An 18,986-nucleotide genomic window follows, 5' to 3' on the forward strand; every position below is an offset into this window, starting at 1 on the left:
AATGATAATCTTGGATTTGAAGTTGTACTTACCCGTCAAGAAAAAAAATTACAAATCCGCAAATATAAAAATAGTGTAAACTTTATTGAATGACGGTGGTATAAAAATGTTCCGTAAATCTATGGTCGTTAAGGCATACTGTGAGTAGCGACGGCAATGGGCCACGAAACCGCGCCTTTCTCGACAAGGTCTCCAAGGTCGGTTTTAATTTTCACAAATCTTCGCTTAAATTCGATACCACAGCCCTTAGATAATCTGAAGTCTACCAGAATTTTCCCATCCATATCCACGATATTCGCTTTAAACACAAGTGGCATTTTTCTTCTATCGACGGTGGCGACGGTGATCTGAAAAAGATAAACGTACTTATTTTCACGAATTTCTTTGTTAGTATGACTGATGTAGAAAGTTAGAACAAGAGAATAACTCACAACGCCAACTTCGCTGATACGGCATGTGTATCCTTCATGCTCCAAGTGAGACACTAGCTTCTTTGCAATATTATCACACTCTGATTTGACGAAGAACCTCGTCATACGGCGCACCAATTTTTGGAGAATATTCTAGACAATGAATGTTAATGAAATTATTCGTAAAAATTAGATTATATGAACATTTTCGCAGACGAAAAAAGTAGATTTATACCTGACTTGCGTTCTGAGTGTATTGCGTCGTTTGAAGTTGAGTACATAGTAACAGATCCTCCATATCCGTGGGCTGTGAAAACGAGAACCCTGCTCGTTGTTCGAAGTTCATGTCATCCGTATAGCTTGCTTCGAGACCTGGGAATTCTGGTTGCGATAAACCCAATCTAGGTACTTTGTGTTCATTTCTTGAGCACATCTGGTTCAATCCATTGCCATCCAATACGTCATTCCCTTCCAACTTTCGATCTGAAATTTCGTAATTGACGTACTATTTACTCCATATTTTCTAGGACTAATCTTGCAATGGATTCAGACACAAGTTGGCTACTCTTTCAAATGTACATAATTGTTCCACATTCATAGATTTTGTTGAAAAATAGATTCATTTTAGTGGCTATCATGAAGGTAGACAATGAAGAATAGCGACATCAGTTCATGAGGCTACAGCCAGAAGAGTGCCTGTAGATTCTAGCTGACGTCCTGACTTCGGTATTCTAGCTTTATGAAATAGAAAAGTCATACAGCTAGATAACCAAAGATAGGACAGCAGAAATTCCTATGATTCCGATGATTTGGTAAAAAATCAGCGTCCTGGTTGAATAAGCCAATGTTCTTTGCTTTGGTAATCTAGCTTTATGATCTTTAATTGAAATCATACAGCTGTATCACCAAAGAAAAGGCAATAGCTCTTTGTTCTTCTGTTGAATGTGGAGTATTCGCGTAAAATCTCTTGAATAGTCACTAAAACCATATGGAAATAGAATGAATATGCTTACATGTTTACGATTCTAAAGAAAAAAATCCTTTCAACAGTCACGTCACAAACGTATCGTCAATAACGTAAGTCCATACATTATCATACTCATGTTAATTGACTGTCGTCTAACTCAAGTCATACTCTGTCACCAACAAAACGAATTTGAAAATTTTATTGGCAAGGATGTTCTAGATCATTTAATTTACGAGCAGAGAAAATCATAAAAAAAGAGCCCTCACGCAAAGATTTGATATTTTTACTTATATTTAATACATCGCTGTGGCCACTTACGTAATATTTGACAAAAATGTAGAGGTTCGTGAGCTGAAGAATATGACATTCACATAGTTAGGTATTGAGTTGCTTTGAGTAGTTACTATTTACTCAGAGTCACTCAGTACCTGACTAAGGAAATGCCCCATAATTTTCCCGCTTTCTCTGTAGCATCTTGATAATATAGACTTACATCAATACCATAACTTGGTAATCGCACACAATAACCTGGCAATCGTAAGTCAAACTTATTGCATCTCATAACTAACGACTTACATTATGTGTTAAAATTTCACGCATTCATAAACTATGACTATAAGAATGAATGATTTTTGAATATTACAAACAACAGGTAACGAACAGGCGACATGTATAGTATAAATTTCTTACCTTTATGGATCTTTGTTAACATCCAACGATGCTCCTTGATTTGTTTCAAAGTATACCTTGACTCTGGTAAATGATGGAGGGCTTTTCTGACCAATGAAAGCGAAGCATTGTCCAGCTTACTCCATGGAGTTAATGACATGTATTTCCCATCCTTCCATGCCAAATACTCAGGGCACTCTGCCAAGGGTTGATCCCAAGGCAGTTCTATATTTCAGACGAAGGACCATTTAGAAACTATGGAATTAAGTCAAGTATTAGAAATATATACCATAATGTGAAATGAAATTTTTCGGAGTAGTCTTTCACAACATTATGGTAAGCATCAATTACAACTATCTCAATCTTCGACACGTTATCCGGTCTTTTTTTCGCATTAGAAATTACGCTCCATTCTTCGAGATCAATGTCAAAAACTATTATAGATGATCTGCAGCCCATTTCTGAATTACCTCCAGCTAGCATAGCAACAAGAATAATTCCACAAGACCACACATCTGCAGGTTCCGCATGATATGGTCTGGACAGCACTTCAGGTGCTACATATGGTAAGGTTCCGCATCTCTTGTCTAAACATCGTTCCTTGCCTTGTAATCTGTACACTGTAGCCATACCAAAATCTGTGACTTTGAGATTGTCATGTTCATCGAGTAGTAAGTTTTCTGGCTTCAGATCTCTGTGCGCTACACCTCTGCTATGCAAATATTCAACTGCTGATACCAATTGTTTGAAGTATTTTTGCGCTTCCCATGCAGGCATTCCTATATCTGGTTCTGTAAACACATAAAATGAAATAATGATTAAAACATGTTTAATGAATGTTGCAAAAATGGTAAATCCTTCGGGCACAACTTGATTCATGTTAATTCACTTTAAATTTTTTTTTCTTCGTGTCTACTTGTAAGTACAAACATTACGTGTTACCAATTCTATCAAATAATTCTCCGCCAGCAGCGTATTCTAGAAATATGTATTCCATTGTAGCCTCGCTGCGCTGTCCAAAGTAATGAATAATATGTGGATTTGATAACATTCGATGGATGGTTGTTTCCTTACGCACACTTTGGCGTGCATTCGGATGTTTCACCAAGTCGATCATTTTCATTGCGACAGCTTCCCCTGAAGTTGTGTTAATCACCAGTTTGACCCTATAAATTACAGCACAAAAATACTGTTGAAAATGGATATTCTTTTTTACATACAAAGCGGTGTGATCAAATTTATAATATTCATCAGCAATAGTTATTCTTTCATTAAATGCTGTCAAATGTATGGACCTAACACATTATTTTTAAGTTTTTCAAGAGTTTGCGGATACGTGGAGTAGTTGAGATGCTCACTACGCATATTTTTACATTTGAAAGAACCTGCACTATGTCAAAATTAGAAGCTAATTACAATTAGAGGACACACAGATCGTGTGACTATAACTAACAAAATAGCGTGCAGCTACTAAAATATTTCCTGAACTTGTCATAAGAAGAAGTTAGGTGAACTGCGTTGAAATAATTGAGTTGCGCGAAAAATTATTCTAAAATTTTATATTATGATGGTAATATATGTATATCAATTTGTAATCAATTTATCAAGAGCAGTCACCTAAAAAAGTGTAGCAAAAATAAAAGAACACCTTGAATAAGATGAAAAAAAAAATCAATTAAAATAGTGAATGAGTTAACAAAGTAAAGCGTAATTTTAGTAACGAGTTTGAGTGTGATAAATTGCAATGATCACAGAGACTGGTTGAGTAGTGAATTACTTGAGTGGATTTTTTCACCGGATTTTGTTGTGCGGTGAGGCCTCATGAAATCTTGCAAAGCACATGTTTGATGAACAGGTGAGATAAACATTCAAATATTTTTCGTAAATTATTGTCTGAATGGAAAAAGCCTTTTCGTCAATTGCGATGCAAATTAACAAAAGCTGTTTGTTGTAAGAATATTACTAGGAATTTTGAATAATTGATGGGCTCAATTCTCAAAACACGCGGAATACAATGAATTCAATCGGTAGGCTGTGAATCATAACGGACAAAGATGCGGACCAAGGAGGGGAGAGAAAGAGAAAATGAACGATGGAATCTATCTGGATATGAAAATTGAATAATTAGACGAGTAATGAAAATACTCACTCCCCGTAGGCTCCCTCCCCCAGAGTGTGTCCTAAAGTCCAGCCTTCTACGAAGTCCGACATCGTGTTTTCGCATTCCTGTTTCTTTAGAGACAAAGAATCAATATTGTTCTCATTTGGGACCCCGCCGAATCATGTACCTTTGTATACCTAAGAACTGCGTTCGGATGATTGTAAAATATATGCAGAACAGACGTTAATTATGCTAATATCAAGTAACAATAAAAAAACCGGGATATATGGCAACAAGCTACTTGGTAACTTCACAAAAGCTATACGGAAATTGACAGAAACGGAAAAACACGTGGTTTCAATAATAAAATAAACTCCTTGAAAAGTGAACCCCTCGATATTTCACATTAAAATATTCGTTCTTGTTATCGGAGATATTAATGAGAGTCAAACCACCTACTGAATTCGTAAAAATACTGAATTTCAACGCTAATAGCACGGAAATCGATTATAAAACAGCGAGTCCATTGCTCCTTTTACGGCAAAGGAAGCATAGAGCAGAAATCAAAGGTAGAAACCACTGGTAGAAACTTTAACATGGCTGAAAGGCAGCAACTAATTTTTTGTCAATCGATTTAAACAGAGCCACCCTCGGCTCAACGATGAACTGGTTGAAATGCTAGCCCTCCTTGCGTTAACAGTCCAATTGCGGATAGAATACATCCCACGGTCGTGAGGTTTCGTCCAATGGAATAAAAGTTTCAATTGAAACCAAGCTTCTCGAGAGTTGGCGGATTCGGAATTTGGTGCAATTCGATGATCGACATATCGACATCAAGCAGACGCCAGTCGTGCGACCGATTTTCAAAAATTGATCTTCATTTGAAGTCGCAAATCACGAAGAGTTCTTCATGTCGCAAATTGTGCATCTGCAGGGTATGTATTTTGAGGTCGCGCAAGAAATTATTTAAATTAGTCAATGATGAACATAATCTGAATTTCCAGATTCCTTTCAGCTTTTTTGAATCATTGTTGTAGATTGATTTTTGAACCCATCCGATGTAGCTGATACGGAATAAACTGGACAAAAATATTAAAATGACATGTAATACCTATATTGAATATGAAAGAATATACTTTATACAATAACTAGCTGATCCGGCCACGCGTTGCCGGGGCTCAGTTTATAATATATTTTCCCTATTTTGTAACATTTGTTATTGATGCTCCGCTCTTATTGGTTATAGCATGATGTTATATAGTCTATAGCCTTCCTGGATAAATGGACAATGTAACACAAAAAGGGAATTTTATTCCACATTTACGGGAGTAGAAAAACTTTTCGTCCCGCAAATTTACTTTTCTTCGTACGTAGAGAAAAGTATAATAGGGAATCAGATTAGGTTAAATTAACTTTAGTCCTGCTTCTCAGGTCAAAAAAGTTGTCTTTACGGTTCAGTCGGGAATAAAAATCTTTATAATTAGTATAAGATAAGTATAGATAGCTTTACATCTGATGAAAAAAAAATATTGATCAAATTGGTGCTAGATTCTGTTCCATTTCCCTATTTCCCTATCAACGATAACTTCTTTTATCACTTCTCGAATCAGAATTTCGAGAATGATCATGTGAACGATGGGAGGAGTCTCTGTGATAGCTTCTGTCTCTTTGATCTCTTCTTTCTCTCTCCCGATCACGCTGGTATGAATGTCCTTGAGGAGGTCTCCTATGATCTTGCTTCGCCCAAGCATTAACCTGACTGGGATACATGACCATTTCTTGTCCGGGATAAAAACCACAGAGTGACACATTTGGCACCAAGTTACCAAGTAAAAGTTGGTGTCTCAATTGATATGCATTGTTCAATATGGCGGTAGCTTCTTGCGTCCTGAGTTCATTTCCCATATTGAAACAATGTTGCTGCTGTGTCTGTAGCTGCGCAGGTGCTTGTAGCTGTGCATGTGCTTGTGGCGGTCGTTCAATGTTGTTCCTAGTTTTCATTGTCAGTACTCGGTCAAACAATGCCGTACCTTCGAAGAGATCTAAGGCATATGGTACAGAGACTGTATGCCTAAATGTTACAAAGCCATAAGAGCGCTGTTTTCCGTCTCGATCCTTGGGTATTGAAACCTTCTGAATCGGACCACTCTGTAAATAATCAGAATAACGGTTAAAGTAACAATCACAAAGTGAGTAAAGACCAAAACGGTTGGGAAGAAAGTGGTTGATTCACACGTAAGCCAAACTGTCAACATCAGCCTGGGTAAAAGAATAACCTTAGTATCTTACTTGTAAAAACAACTCATATAAAAGTTCTTCGGTGACTTTCTCGCTCAAATTTCCGCACCAAATAGTACGAAGATCCTCGTCCATTCTGACGACAAATTTTCGTTAATTAGTGCGGTCAAACCATGAAATAATTTGCGTTAACGCGTATTCTAAAATTGCATTATTTATCTTTGTCGTATCTATGACATCATATTATATTTTGACTAGCATCTCACGAACAGAAACTACAAAGATAACAGAGAAACTACAGACAGGTTATTCGAATGATCGGAAGTTGAGGACATTTTGTAGTTTCCCGGAACTTCTGTGCAGCAGTGGTGACTTGATCAAACAACTGGAATACCACAAATGATCAACTTCAGGTTAATGCTGCTCTCTTTCACGTAAACTGCGAGCACAGCAAGGTACGAAAATTGTTAAAATGTGTCATTAGGTTATTTTAACGTGGAATAATCAAAAAACCAAAAATGTGACTAGTTAAAGCTTGGACACTGTTCAATTTATGAGAACAGTGTGTTATTTTTTACGGATGTCTCGAATGTGAAGTGATACAGACGGATTAAGTCCGCCGAAATGTCCCTGAAATGTGTGAATCTCCCGGTTTCATCTGTAATATATTACGTTCTGTTCGGTTTCAACATTACTTTTTCCTTTATGAGACACTCGATTTTTTCATCAGACTATTGGAAACCCATTGTCTGGTTAAGAAACATGTAGTCTGATTCGTTAACCTAGTAAACAATATTCTAACCTGAAGTGTCTGTTGATGATGGGTTGACAAATATGCTGGAACATCATTTTCGTCAATGTCATTCTACTTACTTTCCAGTTCCATTCATCCCCCAATAGTAATACCGAGTATATTTAATAAGATTTTCTAATGATGTTTAAATTCTTTTCAGATGTTCACGGCTAGCGCCAAGATAATGAAAAGTGGGGGCGCTGAGCCCGACCAGTTTGAGACTAATATCTCGCAAGCTCTTTTTGAGCTGGAGATGAACAGCGATCTTAAGTCTCAGCTGCGAGAGCTCTACATCACTAAGGCAAGGGAGATCGAGACCAACAACAAGAAGGTATATTGAATTCCAAATACCTATGAATAAAGTCTTCTCTACTCTCCTACCAGTTGATCGATATTAGAGCAATACTCCTGTCGGTGAAGTCTTATAATTTATTACTCTCTTGGCATAGATTAGCTAGTTTCTTCTAAATATGTCTGACTAAATTATATTGATCAAATGATTTTTGTTTTTCAGTCTATCATCATCTATGTGCCAATGCCCAAACTAAAGGCTTTCCAGAAGGTACAAACAAGATTGGTCCGCGAACTGGAGAAGAAATTCTCAGGCAAGCACGTTATGTTCGTCGGTGAGAGGAAGATTCTTCCTAAGCCAACGAGAAAGACTCGCACCAAGAACAAGCAGAAGCGCCCTAGAAGGTCTGTCTTCAAACTACACAATGTTCTCTAATTCTTGCTGTAACTAATATAACCTTTTCCACCAATTTAGAATTAAGCGAGAAATTGTGATGTCATTTTTTTTTGCAGTCGAACTCTGACAGCTGTTTACGACTCTCTGTTGGAGGATTTGGTATTTCCTGCCGAAATTGTTGGCAAACGCATTCGTGTCAAGCTGGACGGCTCGCAGCTAATTAAGGTTCACCTAGACAAGAATGAGCAAACAAACATTGAGCATAAGGTAAATTCTTTCAGTATCAATTTAAAAAATGAATCTAGAAAGATGAAATATTTTGACGAAAATTGAAGCTTGACTTTGAACTTTGATTCATCAATATACAGTCAACAAGCAAAGTTATTACAGCATCTGTACGAAAAATAGAAAGCCTTCAGCATTGTTGAATATTTAGTATTTCTCAATTGACATAGAAACTGATGTATATTTTCTTCAATTTATTTTGCAGGTAGACACTTTTGCTTCCGTGTACAAGAAACTTACGGGTCGTGACGTAACGTTTGAATTCCCTGAACCCTACTTGTAATAAGTGACACGTGTCAATCAAATAAAAACAAATGAAAATTTACAAGCATCTTGACTTTTTTTTAAATTTTTCCAGTATCCAATATATCTAATATTTAATGTTATGAGCTAGTGCCATACCTATTGCAGCACTGGTAAGGTTCTGTAGAAAGTTTTTGGGAAAAATTGATAACTGTACATTCATTTATTTTATTATAACTTGGGAGGCAAATACACGTAATAATACGTAAGCTTAATAAATATGTTATAAAATTACAGAAACTTGATAATAATGTACAGACATTATAATCACATGAAAATGAAGGCACAACGGAGATAAATGTTAGGTATAGTTAAACAACCGAAAACCTCATAAAATCACAGCTGACAAATCTCACTGCACCGCAGCTAATTTTGCCCTCTGGAATGTTTTTACTTCATTTCTAATTATTTAATACATCAATATCACCACGCAATGATGTTACAAAGCTGGTGAAAACATGGAACGGAAAAACGATGTCACGCTAAGCAGTTCATATTTTGAATATTCTATGTATTAAGGTATCACCTATATTCTTGAGTTGATAAATCGAGACTTAGGCTATTAGTATTGTTTTTTTAGCGATATCAATATTTACATAGTTATATGCCTCAACATGTGTCATTGTGACCTAATGTTACAAGTCTTTATGGCTTATACTTTTTTACTCTAATTAGAAGTAGCATTTGGAATATAAATTATTAAGTAAGATAACATCACTGGAAAATCATGGACATGATCGAAAAATAATTTTTTCGGAGAGAGCAAAAATTCTGGTTGATGCTGTCGGATAAGCACATTCAAATTGTTTTCATGACCAATCATTGATGCTGCAGCATAGCAAAAATATCTCCAGCAATCTTCCAGAACAAATATGGAATAACTTGACTAACTTGTGTAGCCAAAAAAGACTATGGATCGAAGGATCAGTGCAATACTGTTGAAATTTTTTGCTTGATCGTCTAAGTCGTGATGACTGTTACTTTCATACAGCAGTGACAATAATATTATGTTTTACTTTGCTTGTAGAATACATAGTTTTACAACCTATCAAATTTATGTTCTGTATCATCAAAAGTAAGATTTCTAAACATAAAATTTTTATTCCGTGGAACTTCAACGTAGTGCATATTACGCATGGCTTTGTATGAGTTGAGTGTATCACAATTTAATGAACTTTGTAGAGATTTGATTGATTCATATTCTCGTACAATCCGAATAATCGGAAAAAAATTTCATTGTATATCATTCATTTTTCAGATGGAAAACGTTTTCTCATCCCAACGTGATACTATGTGAAAAATCAATGATCAAAATAAAAATGAATACTTCGTTTTTTTTTTTAGGAATGTGAAATAATTGGCGAGAAGATGATAGTTAGAGCAGAGAGAGACGCCAATTGAAATACAGCCACATGATATCGGAAGCGTTCAAAGATTGCCATGTCTTGTTTGATTTATGATCGCTTTTCTCTCTTCTGCGATGTTACAGTTGTTTCTTCAAATGAGCAGTTTGCGTACAATACGAGACATGACTCACATACATAATGTATAATTGTACGCATTATACGCTTAGAGCTAATATTGAAAATTGATAGAAAGAAAAACAAAAATAAGTGCAAGTCAAATATCTTATACGATAAATTTGATTGGACGTTAAACCTTATATTAATAACAGTTATTTGAATTTTCATATGAAATAATTCACCAAAATACAAATATTGCTATTTAAGGCAAGAATCGCATCATATGAATGGTGCAAATATTCATTCGGTGGCACTTTCGTAGGTTGAAATTATCTACAACTTTTATTAAAGTTGGTGAGATTGATGTACCGACCAGAACACGTAATTAGTAAACAAATTATCATATTCACGACTAAAATTGATTAACACGTTCAATAGAAGAGTGTTAACCATAACAATCTATAGGTACTTTTAATTTGCACGAACTTTTTTTCGGTGCAAAGCGATTCATAGGAATATTCCCTGTTCATGTAAGATTTATAGTAAAGTCGTATTTTTATACATATTTACAATATTTGCATGATGAGTAACTATGAAATAAAGTATTATAATAATCAAAATGGATCTAAACTAGATTGTTTTTAAAGTCTTAATAATCTTGACTGGAAACTCTTCTTTCATCCGAAAATGTAATTGGCCACTCTTAATGCCAATTTACATCATACCTCCATACTTTTAATCTAACAGTTTCCTTTTTATTCGCTCTGCGTGTTGTGAGATTTTTACAATAACGTGTTGTGCATAGCATGGTCAGAACTAGAGTCAATGAATTTATGCCCAAACTAATCTGCTGTATATAGCGCGTTCAGAACTAAAGAGTCAATGAATTTATACCCCAACTAATCTCAATCACACCTGAAATTTAATCAACAACAATTATTTTTCCAGTGAAATAAACATACTAATTTTATAGTAAATCTGCATGGTAAACGAGTATTTGAATACTGAGGTGAAAACTATACCAGGTATTCTTAAAACTAATCTGCGAATCTTTAAATGAATAGAATTTCAACGTGAAAGTATTTCATGGCTTAATTTAACAAAAGTTCATATTCAATAGAAAATACCATCCTGCCAATTGATACTCACACATTTTCTTTTTCGCTGTTGAAAGAGAAAATTAATTGTAAAAAAAAACAAATGTCATTTTAACAGTTTTTGTAAGACAATGGCTGAAATATGTGTTCAATATAAATCTATTCCATATCTGCTGTTTAAATTAATTGTATACTATGATTTATGTTTATCGACTCCTACTAATTGTTTCTAATTAAAGTAAAACTTCCTTCCTAGATATTGGTAAGCCTTTGGTTTGTCTTTTTTTCAGCGATATTCCGAACAATTATAACCATTAATAATTACTGATTGCAATACAAAAGTTATCAACGTATGAAGATTTGGTGGTGTACACTATACATCATTTGCATTATAAAAATATCTATCGATGATTTCATAGTCCATGATTATTGATTACATTCTAGCAAACACAGCATGGTAATAAGCAATTGCCAAGTTTTTATAAACCCTTATTATGATTTTGTCCAACATAGCATCCCGCAAAAGAATCCAGCGGGTCAAACGGCACTCTTTTGTTATCTTTGGTCCTCACCTACATTTTCAAAACTCAACAGGTCCGAGAATCATTGCTGGGATCATAAGGTATATGACTATTGTAAAATACCAGAACTTCATTATTATTTATCTGTGTGCTTAATTGCTTCAACTACTACTTATAGTATCTATTCACTAAAGTTTCCTGAGAGATCTACCTCCGCTTCGTAGGTACAATACCTATGTAATAACCACTGAACAAGTTTTGCATTGCTAGATCTGGAGCTGAAGTCAAAAAGTGTCAAGGGGTTACTTTTGGCAAGTTGGAGACTGATTTCTCTGGCCTAATTAATTCCTGAGTTTCCATTAGTGTTCTCATAGAATTATTGCTAATGTCATTAAAGAACATGTCTAACCAAAAGGTGAGAGACTTCTTTGTCACAGTAGTACATGTACTTGTTGTACACTTAAGGGTCATACTGACGTTGACTTGGTACTACACTGCGTTAACATGTGACAGTGCTGTTCAAGGCGTTCAATACTGGCCATCAAGTATGTGTTCTCTAAGTATAAATCTTTAGCAAGCACATCAGCTCTTGCTAGTCTTTCAGCCTACAATGATAAGGATAAAATCAGAAATGGTAACAACAGACGTACCGAAACCACAAAATATGAACTGAAAATGCCACTGACCTGTTCTTTATATGCTTGCAATTGTTGTTGTAGTTTCTCTTGCGTACCACGCAGTACGAATTGCAAATCTGTAATTTCATTCCGATGCTGTTTCCAAGTTTCTGAAATGACAAAGTGTGAAAATTCAAATGACAGCTAGCTAGAAGTCTCAGTTATTCAAGGTAACTCACGATGCAAAATTCTCTCCGTATGCTGTTGCTGTTGTTTGAGCAATATTTGGAACTGACGACACTTTTGCTCTTGGGATTGTAATCGTGTATTCAGTGCTTGTAGTACATTTAGATCGATGCGACAAGCTTGTTCTCCACCATCCATCTGAGCACACGAACAGCTCATAGCTCGAATATTTTGAAGTTTCAATACCTCTTGCATAAGTAATTCTTTTCGTCTCATCAGGGAATTGCAATCTGTATCGATAGTCATTTTCAATTGATGCAACCGTCTCAACTCTTCTCTATGGGCCCGACATAAATCTTCAGCAACGGAGTAGGACTGTATTTGATGACAGTTGCAACCGTGCAAGCAAGATGACATTCTTGTTGCACGTGGTCCTGCTTCAGAATTCGTACTTTCGGACTCTGGAATATTCTGCAGCCTAAGTGATTCATTTAGCGTAGGGGCGTCAGACTCGTGTAAACCATTATTATGAGACTGTATGGATGGGGAAGAATAATTTAGAGTTTGTGGAGAAACAACCACTTCAGTTGGACTAGATGTTACAGATGAAATTAAATTGACCGAAGTAGTAGTAACAGGTATATCAGATTCGTCCGGACACTGTACAAAACTATCACAGGTCAAAAGGTGCTTGCTATTTTGTAACTTTTCACGCAAATCATGAATCTCTTTCTCTTTTCTCAATAATTCATCTTCTGCTTGGGATTTCCAATCATTGAATTCTGCCTCTAGATGTGTATACTGCAAAAATATTCTCATTTATTATAGAGCTTGTTGAAGGTGAAAGTCGAGATATTGTTAAAGAAACAAAACGTAAGTAAAGTTCATTGTGATGGTAGTTACCTGTTGCTCAAGGTTGAATCGTTCTTCTATGGGAGATAGTCGACCGTCATTTTGATCTTTATCCCCTGGACCAAATTGCTCCTCATATTCAGCCATTTTAGCAATAAGTTCGGAAAACTTCTCATCACTGATTCTCTGTTCTTGTTCAAATAATTGCCGTTCTTCCTCAAGTTTGCCTGCCCAATAGTCTTCGCATTGTTCATACTCGGTTCGGAGCAAATCTAAACTTCTTTCCAATTCGATAGTACGTTCCATAAGCTGTCTCTTCTCGGTTAAATGTTTTTCTTCCACCTCTTGAAGAATTTCCGTAATTTTATCAAAATCTTTACCATCTTTGAGATTTTCACATTTATTCACTTTAGATTTATCACTACTGGGTGATTGTCTAACATTATAAAAGACATTGCTCTTTTCTCTTTCTATTTTAGATTGATCCGCATTGTTCTCATCCCGCCGAGGTGGATAGTCACGAAGACTTGTCATTTTATTTTTTGAGACACTTTTAGTATCTAGATTATTGAAATTCTTATCAATATTTTGCACTATACCGTCACTTCCTGCTGCTTTTTTATCAAATTTTCCTTTATCAGATTTATTTTTCACAAAATCTCGGCGTGATTCACTTGTTTGCTGTTCACTTTCGGCTTCGAGTTCATTTGCTAAACTTCTCATAATATCTGTTTCTCCAGAACTGGAGTACACTGATACACTTGTATCCACTCCATGTATTATTTCTAATATTTTCTCTTTCAAGCCACTACTGTCAAATGTGCCATCATTGTTCTTTTCTGTCACTATGCTTAGTAGTTCTTTTGTCACTTTTTCGAGTACGACTTTCAGTTCAGATAACTCTTGCTCCTGCGATTCAATATTTCCATTAGAATTATTGGAACAAATTAGAACATTTTCCTAAAAAAATCAAACAATTGTAAAAGTGCGGTTGTTTAGATGAATACTCATCTCATACAACCAAAATGGATGTTCGATGATATACTAAAATACGTACATTGGATAGTTTCTTCGACCGTAAAAGTTCTTCTAACTCTGCTACTCTAGCAGCCAAAATTTCCGACTCGGCAGAAGTGTTCCTCCTGTAAGAAAATTGATTTACTTTCACCTCTTTTCATTTTTGTGAGACCCATCGAACAATGCGATAAAACGATTTCATACCCAGAGTTTTTTGAGTCGAATTCCCCATTATTCAGGAGCTCCAGCTCAGACGTAAGTTCATCATTTTGATCTCGCAATAAAGCATTATCAGTTTGAAGCCTTTTTATCCGATCCAACAGAGACACCACGACCTCATTTTCTTTTGCTTCAACATGTTCAACCTGAAAATTAAATCTTGAATATGAAGTACTAGAAAAAGCAATGTTTATAACTTTTGAAAAAATTATCGTAGTACTGTTGAATGTTACAAACAGTTAATACAAAAAGTATATTTTTACACTGTATGTGATTAGTATTAGTTATACCTCATCGTGTTCCGCAGCTAACGTTTGTACTTGCATCTGCAGCTGATTATTGGACAACCTTAGTTTGGAAACATGTTCCGATAAGTTTTGGTTTTCAGTTTCAAGAATATGGTTTTCCGACAGCACATTATCTAGTTCAGTTCGGATTCGATTATCCTCTTGTTGAAGGGTTTGCAACCTTTGGTCCATCAACTTTAAAGTAGCTACATTTGATTCGCGTTCAGAATTAAGCTGATTTGTTAGGTCTTTTACAATTTCAGCATTTTTCAATTCGAGTTGTTTCATCTGATTTTGGCTGGACTTCTCCAAGCACATATGATGTTCGTCAACTTCTTGCGCTAACAAACTAGCTCTTTGGTTAGCTTCTGCAATATCAGCTCGTAACTTGTCTCTTTCGCCACTCAAATGCTCCACTAAAGTGCTGTGAGCAATATTAATTGTTTTTTGTTAGCTCATAGATAAGTCATAATTCACTGGTAAAACGTTTAGGTCGTCAACAGGACTGAAATACTATCCAAAATCTAAAACCATTTTACAAGGAAACGTTCTACAGTAGATTTAATCGTTGAAAATATTTCTAATGTAGTGAATTAACTTACTTGAGACTTCTGACCTCTTCTTGATATAGTACAAGCGCTGCTTTCAACAGGCTGATGTGGGTTCCCATGACCCTATTATCGGATTCATCTCGTAGACTTTTTAGCTCTTCACAGAGGATATTCGTCAATTCCGTGAGACTAACATCTGGACTGGTAAAACCTAGGTCAGACAAAAGTGTAGCCGCATCTGGAACCCCTGCAACTTCCCACATATCCACAACCATGCTGCTCCGGGCATAGCTGTACCACATTAATTTATTATAGCAGAAATATCATTGGCAAATATTTTTTTTAATACTAATTTTCGCTATAGATAAGAGCTTTTAGGAATTTTCTGCATCAGACACAAGTCTCTTTAAAAATGAGTGAAAAATAAAAAGTCTCAGTAAAAAATTAGACTTGCTATCTGATGAAAACATTGTAGATAATTACCCTGTATGGTGTGGGCCACGTATGTGGATACTCTCTTTCTCAGAATCCTGTTTTATAATATCAATACGAGAACCAGCCGTCCATCCTGGAGCTAATTGATCCTGCAAGACTTTACCACTTTTGAATATCAAGAGAAATTCTTCCAGGTTTATTCTTCCGTCGTGATCCATATCGAGTTTGTCAAAAATTTGTTCAAGTGTCTGTAAAGTAAAAAATTATTCAACTAAACTGATATATATTTGCAAAAATGACATTTAGTGAAGTATATAAGCAAAAGTGAATAAATACCTGTTTAGGAAGCATTGGCATACCAATGTATTGAGATAAAATAGGTAACTCTGATCGATCTGAGCTTGAAGTAATTGTAGCAAAAATATCCCGGAGTTTTGGATCAACTATTTTAAAATCTTGATTCAGGATACCATCAATGCCCTTCCATATTTCATTCCTCGCACCATCTGGAAGATGTATTAAATAAACTTGTCCTAAATATCAACAGTGAACATAGCGTAGTTTTCATAGCCTGAATGTTTGGCTCTTTGACATATTAATGATATGAATAGAATTATGGCATCACAATGTTTTGAATCCAAATGGTGATAATCTAATACTGCAATATCTACCTAAATGTTGAAAGTCGACTAAATCTGTATTCTGGTCCTTAGGTTTTGATCGACGGCCATACTTTTTAGTACTTAGTCGGGTTGAATTCATACTTTGCAATGACTCATTAGGAAATTCCTTATCTGAGTAGTTTGAAATTCCATCTTGAGCGTTTCCTAATAAAGCTAAAAGGCCATCTCGAAATTCATAAAAGGAAACGGATTTTCTACTAGGAGTTTCTTCGAGAAGACAAGATATCAACTCTTTCCCCCTCTCTTCGAGCTGTAACTTGTCACACAATGAACGTAAGCCATTTTCATCCAGACCAGACTCTCCTTCTATCTGACAACTTTCAAACACAGCTAGAAGTTGCTGTTCATAAGGATCATTGCAGCTTCCCTCCATTGCATTGTCCTGATTATTTTTTGACACCACTAAAGATGCTCGATCAGTTTACGATTAGTCTGCACAGCCTGTAAAGACCAATCACTATTCTGACATCCATCATTTCATTAAATTCTTCAAACATTCAAAATATTAGCAAATGAACAACAAATATATGAGAGTAATTGAACTAATTGTTCTACTGGTTTATTACACTCAATTATTTCAGATGCCTCTCAAGAAAGAAAATAAAGTGTATATTTACTACTAAATCAATGGTACAGTTAGAGGTGATTCCATGATGAAGCGTTTATTTAGAGCATGAAATTTGAATGTCATAAGGAGAAATCATGAAAGTATCTGGATAATTGATCATACTGATCATCAACTGTATGTTTACATTTTAGGTAGTATGTTGCTGAGGTGTGTTTAGTAGACCATTAAATATATCTCTAGATGACTGCATTGTACAAATCCTATCAATAGTAATTCTTTTGAATTTGCAAAGGTATTAGTCAGTATAGAAAAAAAAGCAAAACAAAAATGGTTGGTAACTATTCAATCTCCAGAACTTGTTAATTTTCATAATTAGGAATACATACTCGGTAAGTTATATTAGAACATAGAATTGTTCAACTGTCAAGGCTCTATGTAGATAGAGGAGAATTTTTTGGATCAGCCATAACAATGATATGAAAAACTTCAGCCACTAAGGAAATGGAGCTTAAACTATATAACAGATAAAGCTAGATATTTACCTGATAAATGATCATGTGAATTTAATGTGAATTATCCAACCCACTATTGACCAGATAATGTAATTGTTTGTAAGTGAACAGTTATACTTATTGCAAAAAGATCGGAGCCGATATTATTTTAATTGTCGGAGATCGTTATTCCTAATTCATCCTGATTGGGAGACAAGTGGCACTCGGCAATACTTGGCAGTTCAAGAGCAATCAGCGATCAGCGATCAGCAATCAGCAATCAGCTGATTTGCGAACTGATCAGCGGCGAAGTGCGATTTGATGCGGATCACTTTCGAGAAACGAGCCTAGTGTCGAGAATCAATTTTTTATTATTAATTACAATAAATATGGCGGCAGCGGCGCGAATGTACAGGATTTGAGTCGCGGTATTTTGCAATTCTTCCTCAGTCGATTCGAATTTCAAAAGAAAGTTCAATTAAATGAAATTTGTATAAATGAAGTATGCACTCACAAAAATGTAGAAGAGATTATCGTTATCTTTAGATGTTTCAGACTGATCATTTATAACCTGCATTCTTGGCGACCAAACGTCAAAAACATGTCAGCGTGCGATGAGTCTTCAAGCTCTGACGACGATGTTATGCTAAAAGCATTCAAGGAAGCAACGGACTCGCAATTTTTTAATGATTCCTTATTTCATGACAAGAAAGAAAAGGGTATGCCGTTGTGAAAAATATAGTAACAAATGTGTGCTTAACCTCAATAATTATTTGTAAACGTAATTTGAAAAATATTCATCAAGTATTCGGAGCGATCAAACTATTTCCATCATTTTTACCTTGTACTTATATAGCAGTCTAGCATCGGGTGTTACACTGATTTTAAGTGAATTTCTTCGGCTGGTATCAACCTTGATGGATAAATTTAATAATTTTCAGGTGATGTAATAAATGAAAATGCAGCATTGCCAAAATCATTGCGTAGACCTGCTGAATCGGGGGAATTTGACAATCAATTTGGAGTGACAGAGGATTTCAAAAATTTTGTTGCAAAACAGCTGGCTAAATCCCTAGATAGGTCGGTCTTATGTAAGGTCCACAAACTCAAAATAACAGCCTAATTTCTTGTTCATCTTCTAGACGCATCCAAGAGATACAACATGAAAATGCTCCAGAGTCGAATGGTTGGAAAAAGTGCAAGGGTGATTCAGAAGGGATAAAATTATTGACAAATTCAAGGGTACACTTAACTGACATTGAAATAGATGACAGCCAAAATTGCAATGATAATAGGAGGCAAAGGAAAAAATTAAAAGTTCAGGACAATTCAGTTGAGCGTTTTTCTAAATGTAGAGAAGTTGCAGTTGAACCAGAATGGATCTTATCTAAAGTTGACACCAGGCTGTGGGCAGATAAACGAAAAGGCACTGTGTATAAGTACAAGAAAACTAAGGATGGGAATTTTACAGAAATCGATTGATGTATGAAAGAAATAAAAGTGCTCATACAAATGACTTTATGTTTTCAAAATTATTGAAACTCT

The 18,986-nt window shown here is 35.5% G+C and overlaps 5 protein-coding genes and 1 long non-coding RNA gene across 13 annotated transcripts; 3 read left to right on the plus strand and 3 right to left on the minus strand.

The window, feature by feature from the left end:
• Positions 1-63: 63 nt before the first annotated feature.
• LOC105692000 (serine/threonine-protein kinase grp) lies at positions 64-4,745 on the minus strand. Of its 4 annotated transcripts, none has more exons than XM_012410857.3 (8): positions 4,607-4,745; positions 4,196-4,351; positions 2,989-3,212; positions 2,517-2,837; positions 2,068-2,271; positions 646-893; positions 432-563; positions 64-347 (listed from the first exon to the last, which is right to left on the minus strand). In XM_012410857.3, the coding sequence occupies exons 2-8, from the start codon at positions 4,255-4,257 to the stop codon at positions 129-131; spliced, it is 1,410 nt and encodes a 469-aa protein (XP_012266280.1). In that variant the 5' UTR covers positions 4,258-4,351; positions 4,607-4,745; the 3' UTR covers positions 64-128. The 4 variants fall into 4 exon arrangements, with proteins under 4 accessions (XP_012266280.1, XP_012266282.1, XP_012266279.1 ...); XM_012410859.3 differs by having other exon boundaries at positions 4,196-4,278; positions 4,607-4,740; XM_012410856.3 differs by having other exon boundaries at positions 4,196-4,278; positions 4,345-4,678.
• On the plus strand, positions 4,576-5,573 carry LOC110117364. The gene is made up of 3 exons (XR_007276877.1): positions 4,576-4,716; positions 4,790-5,082; positions 5,152-5,573. It is a non-coding gene; the product is annotated as an uncharacterized LOC110117364 (long non-coding RNA).
• On the minus strand, positions 5,572-6,674 carry LOC105691998 (RNA-binding protein 7-like). The gene is made up of 2 exons (XM_012410852.3): positions 6,437-6,674; positions 5,572-6,295 (listed from the first exon to the last, which is right to left on the minus strand). The coding sequence occupies exons 1-2, from the start codon at positions 6,518-6,520 to the stop codon at positions 5,723-5,725; spliced, it is 657 nt and encodes a 218-aa protein (XP_012266275.2). The 5' UTR covers positions 6,521-6,674; the 3' UTR covers positions 5,572-5,722.
• Positions 6,675-6,702: 28 nt separating this feature from the next.
• LOC105691999 (40S ribosomal protein S7) lies at positions 6,703-8,476 on the plus strand. 2 transcript variants are annotated; one of them, XM_012410853.3, is made up of 5 exons: positions 6,703-6,840; positions 7,339-7,509; positions 7,693-7,874; positions 7,983-8,133; positions 8,357-8,476. In XM_012410853.3, exons 2-5 carry the CDS (start codon positions 7,339-7,341, stop codon positions 8,432-8,434), a joined length of 582 nt encoding a protein of 193 aa, XP_012266276.1. In that variant the 5' UTR covers positions 6,703-6,840; the 3' UTR covers positions 8,435-8,476. The 2 variants fall into 2 exon arrangements, with proteins under 2 accessions (XP_012266276.1, XP_048505766.1); XM_048649809.1 differs by lacking the exon at positions 6,703-6,840 and adding an exon at positions 6,995-7,045.
• A 126-nt stretch (positions 8,477-8,602) lies between these two features.
• On the minus strand, positions 8,603-17,679 carry LOC105692060 (blastoderm-specific protein 25D). 2 transcript variants are annotated; one of them, XM_012410981.3, is made up of 12 exons: positions 17,493-17,679; positions 16,371-16,823; positions 16,036-16,205; positions 15,748-15,947; positions 15,316-15,555; positions 14,717-15,137; positions 14,412-14,572; positions 14,248-14,332; positions 13,242-14,099; positions 12,392-13,139; positions 12,222-12,322; positions 8,603-12,140 (listed from the first exon to the last, which is right to left on the minus strand). In XM_012410981.3, the coding sequence occupies exons 2-12, from the start codon at positions 16,753-16,755 to the stop codon at positions 12,003-12,005; spliced, it is 3,507 nt and encodes a 1,168-aa protein (XP_012266404.2). In that variant the 5' UTR covers positions 16,756-16,823; positions 17,493-17,679; the 3' UTR covers positions 8,603-12,002. The 2 variants fall into 2 exon arrangements, with proteins under 2 accessions (XP_012266404.2, XP_012266403.2); XM_012410980.3 differs by having other exon boundaries at positions 13,242-14,150.
• A 24-nt stretch (positions 17,680-17,703) lies between these two features.
• Positions 17,704-18,957, plus strand: LOC105691988. 3 transcript variants are annotated; one of them, XM_020855840.2, is made up of 4 exons: positions 17,704-17,869; positions 17,988-18,160; positions 18,383-18,521; positions 18,584-18,957. In XM_020855840.2, the coding sequence occupies exons 2-4, from the start codon at positions 18,043-18,045 to the stop codon at positions 18,921-18,923; spliced, it is 597 nt and encodes a 198-aa protein (XP_020711499.2). In that variant the 5' UTR covers positions 17,704-17,869; positions 17,988-18,042; the 3' UTR covers positions 18,924-18,957. The 3 variants fall into 3 exon arrangements, with proteins under 3 accessions (XP_020711499.2, XP_020711500.2, XP_048505767.1); XM_020855841.2 differs by having other exon boundaries at positions 17,997-18,160; XM_048649810.1 differs by having other exon boundaries at positions 17,704-18,160.
• The last annotated feature ends 29 nt before the right edge of the window (positions 18,958-18,986 follow it).

This window comes from Athalia rosae, chromosome 2 (assembly GCF_917208135.1).
Source record: "Athalia rosae chromosome 2, iyAthRosa1.1, whole genome shotgun sequence".
Lineage (NCBI taxonomy): Eukaryota > Metazoa > Arthropoda > Insecta > Hymenoptera > Athaliidae > Athalia > Athalia rosae.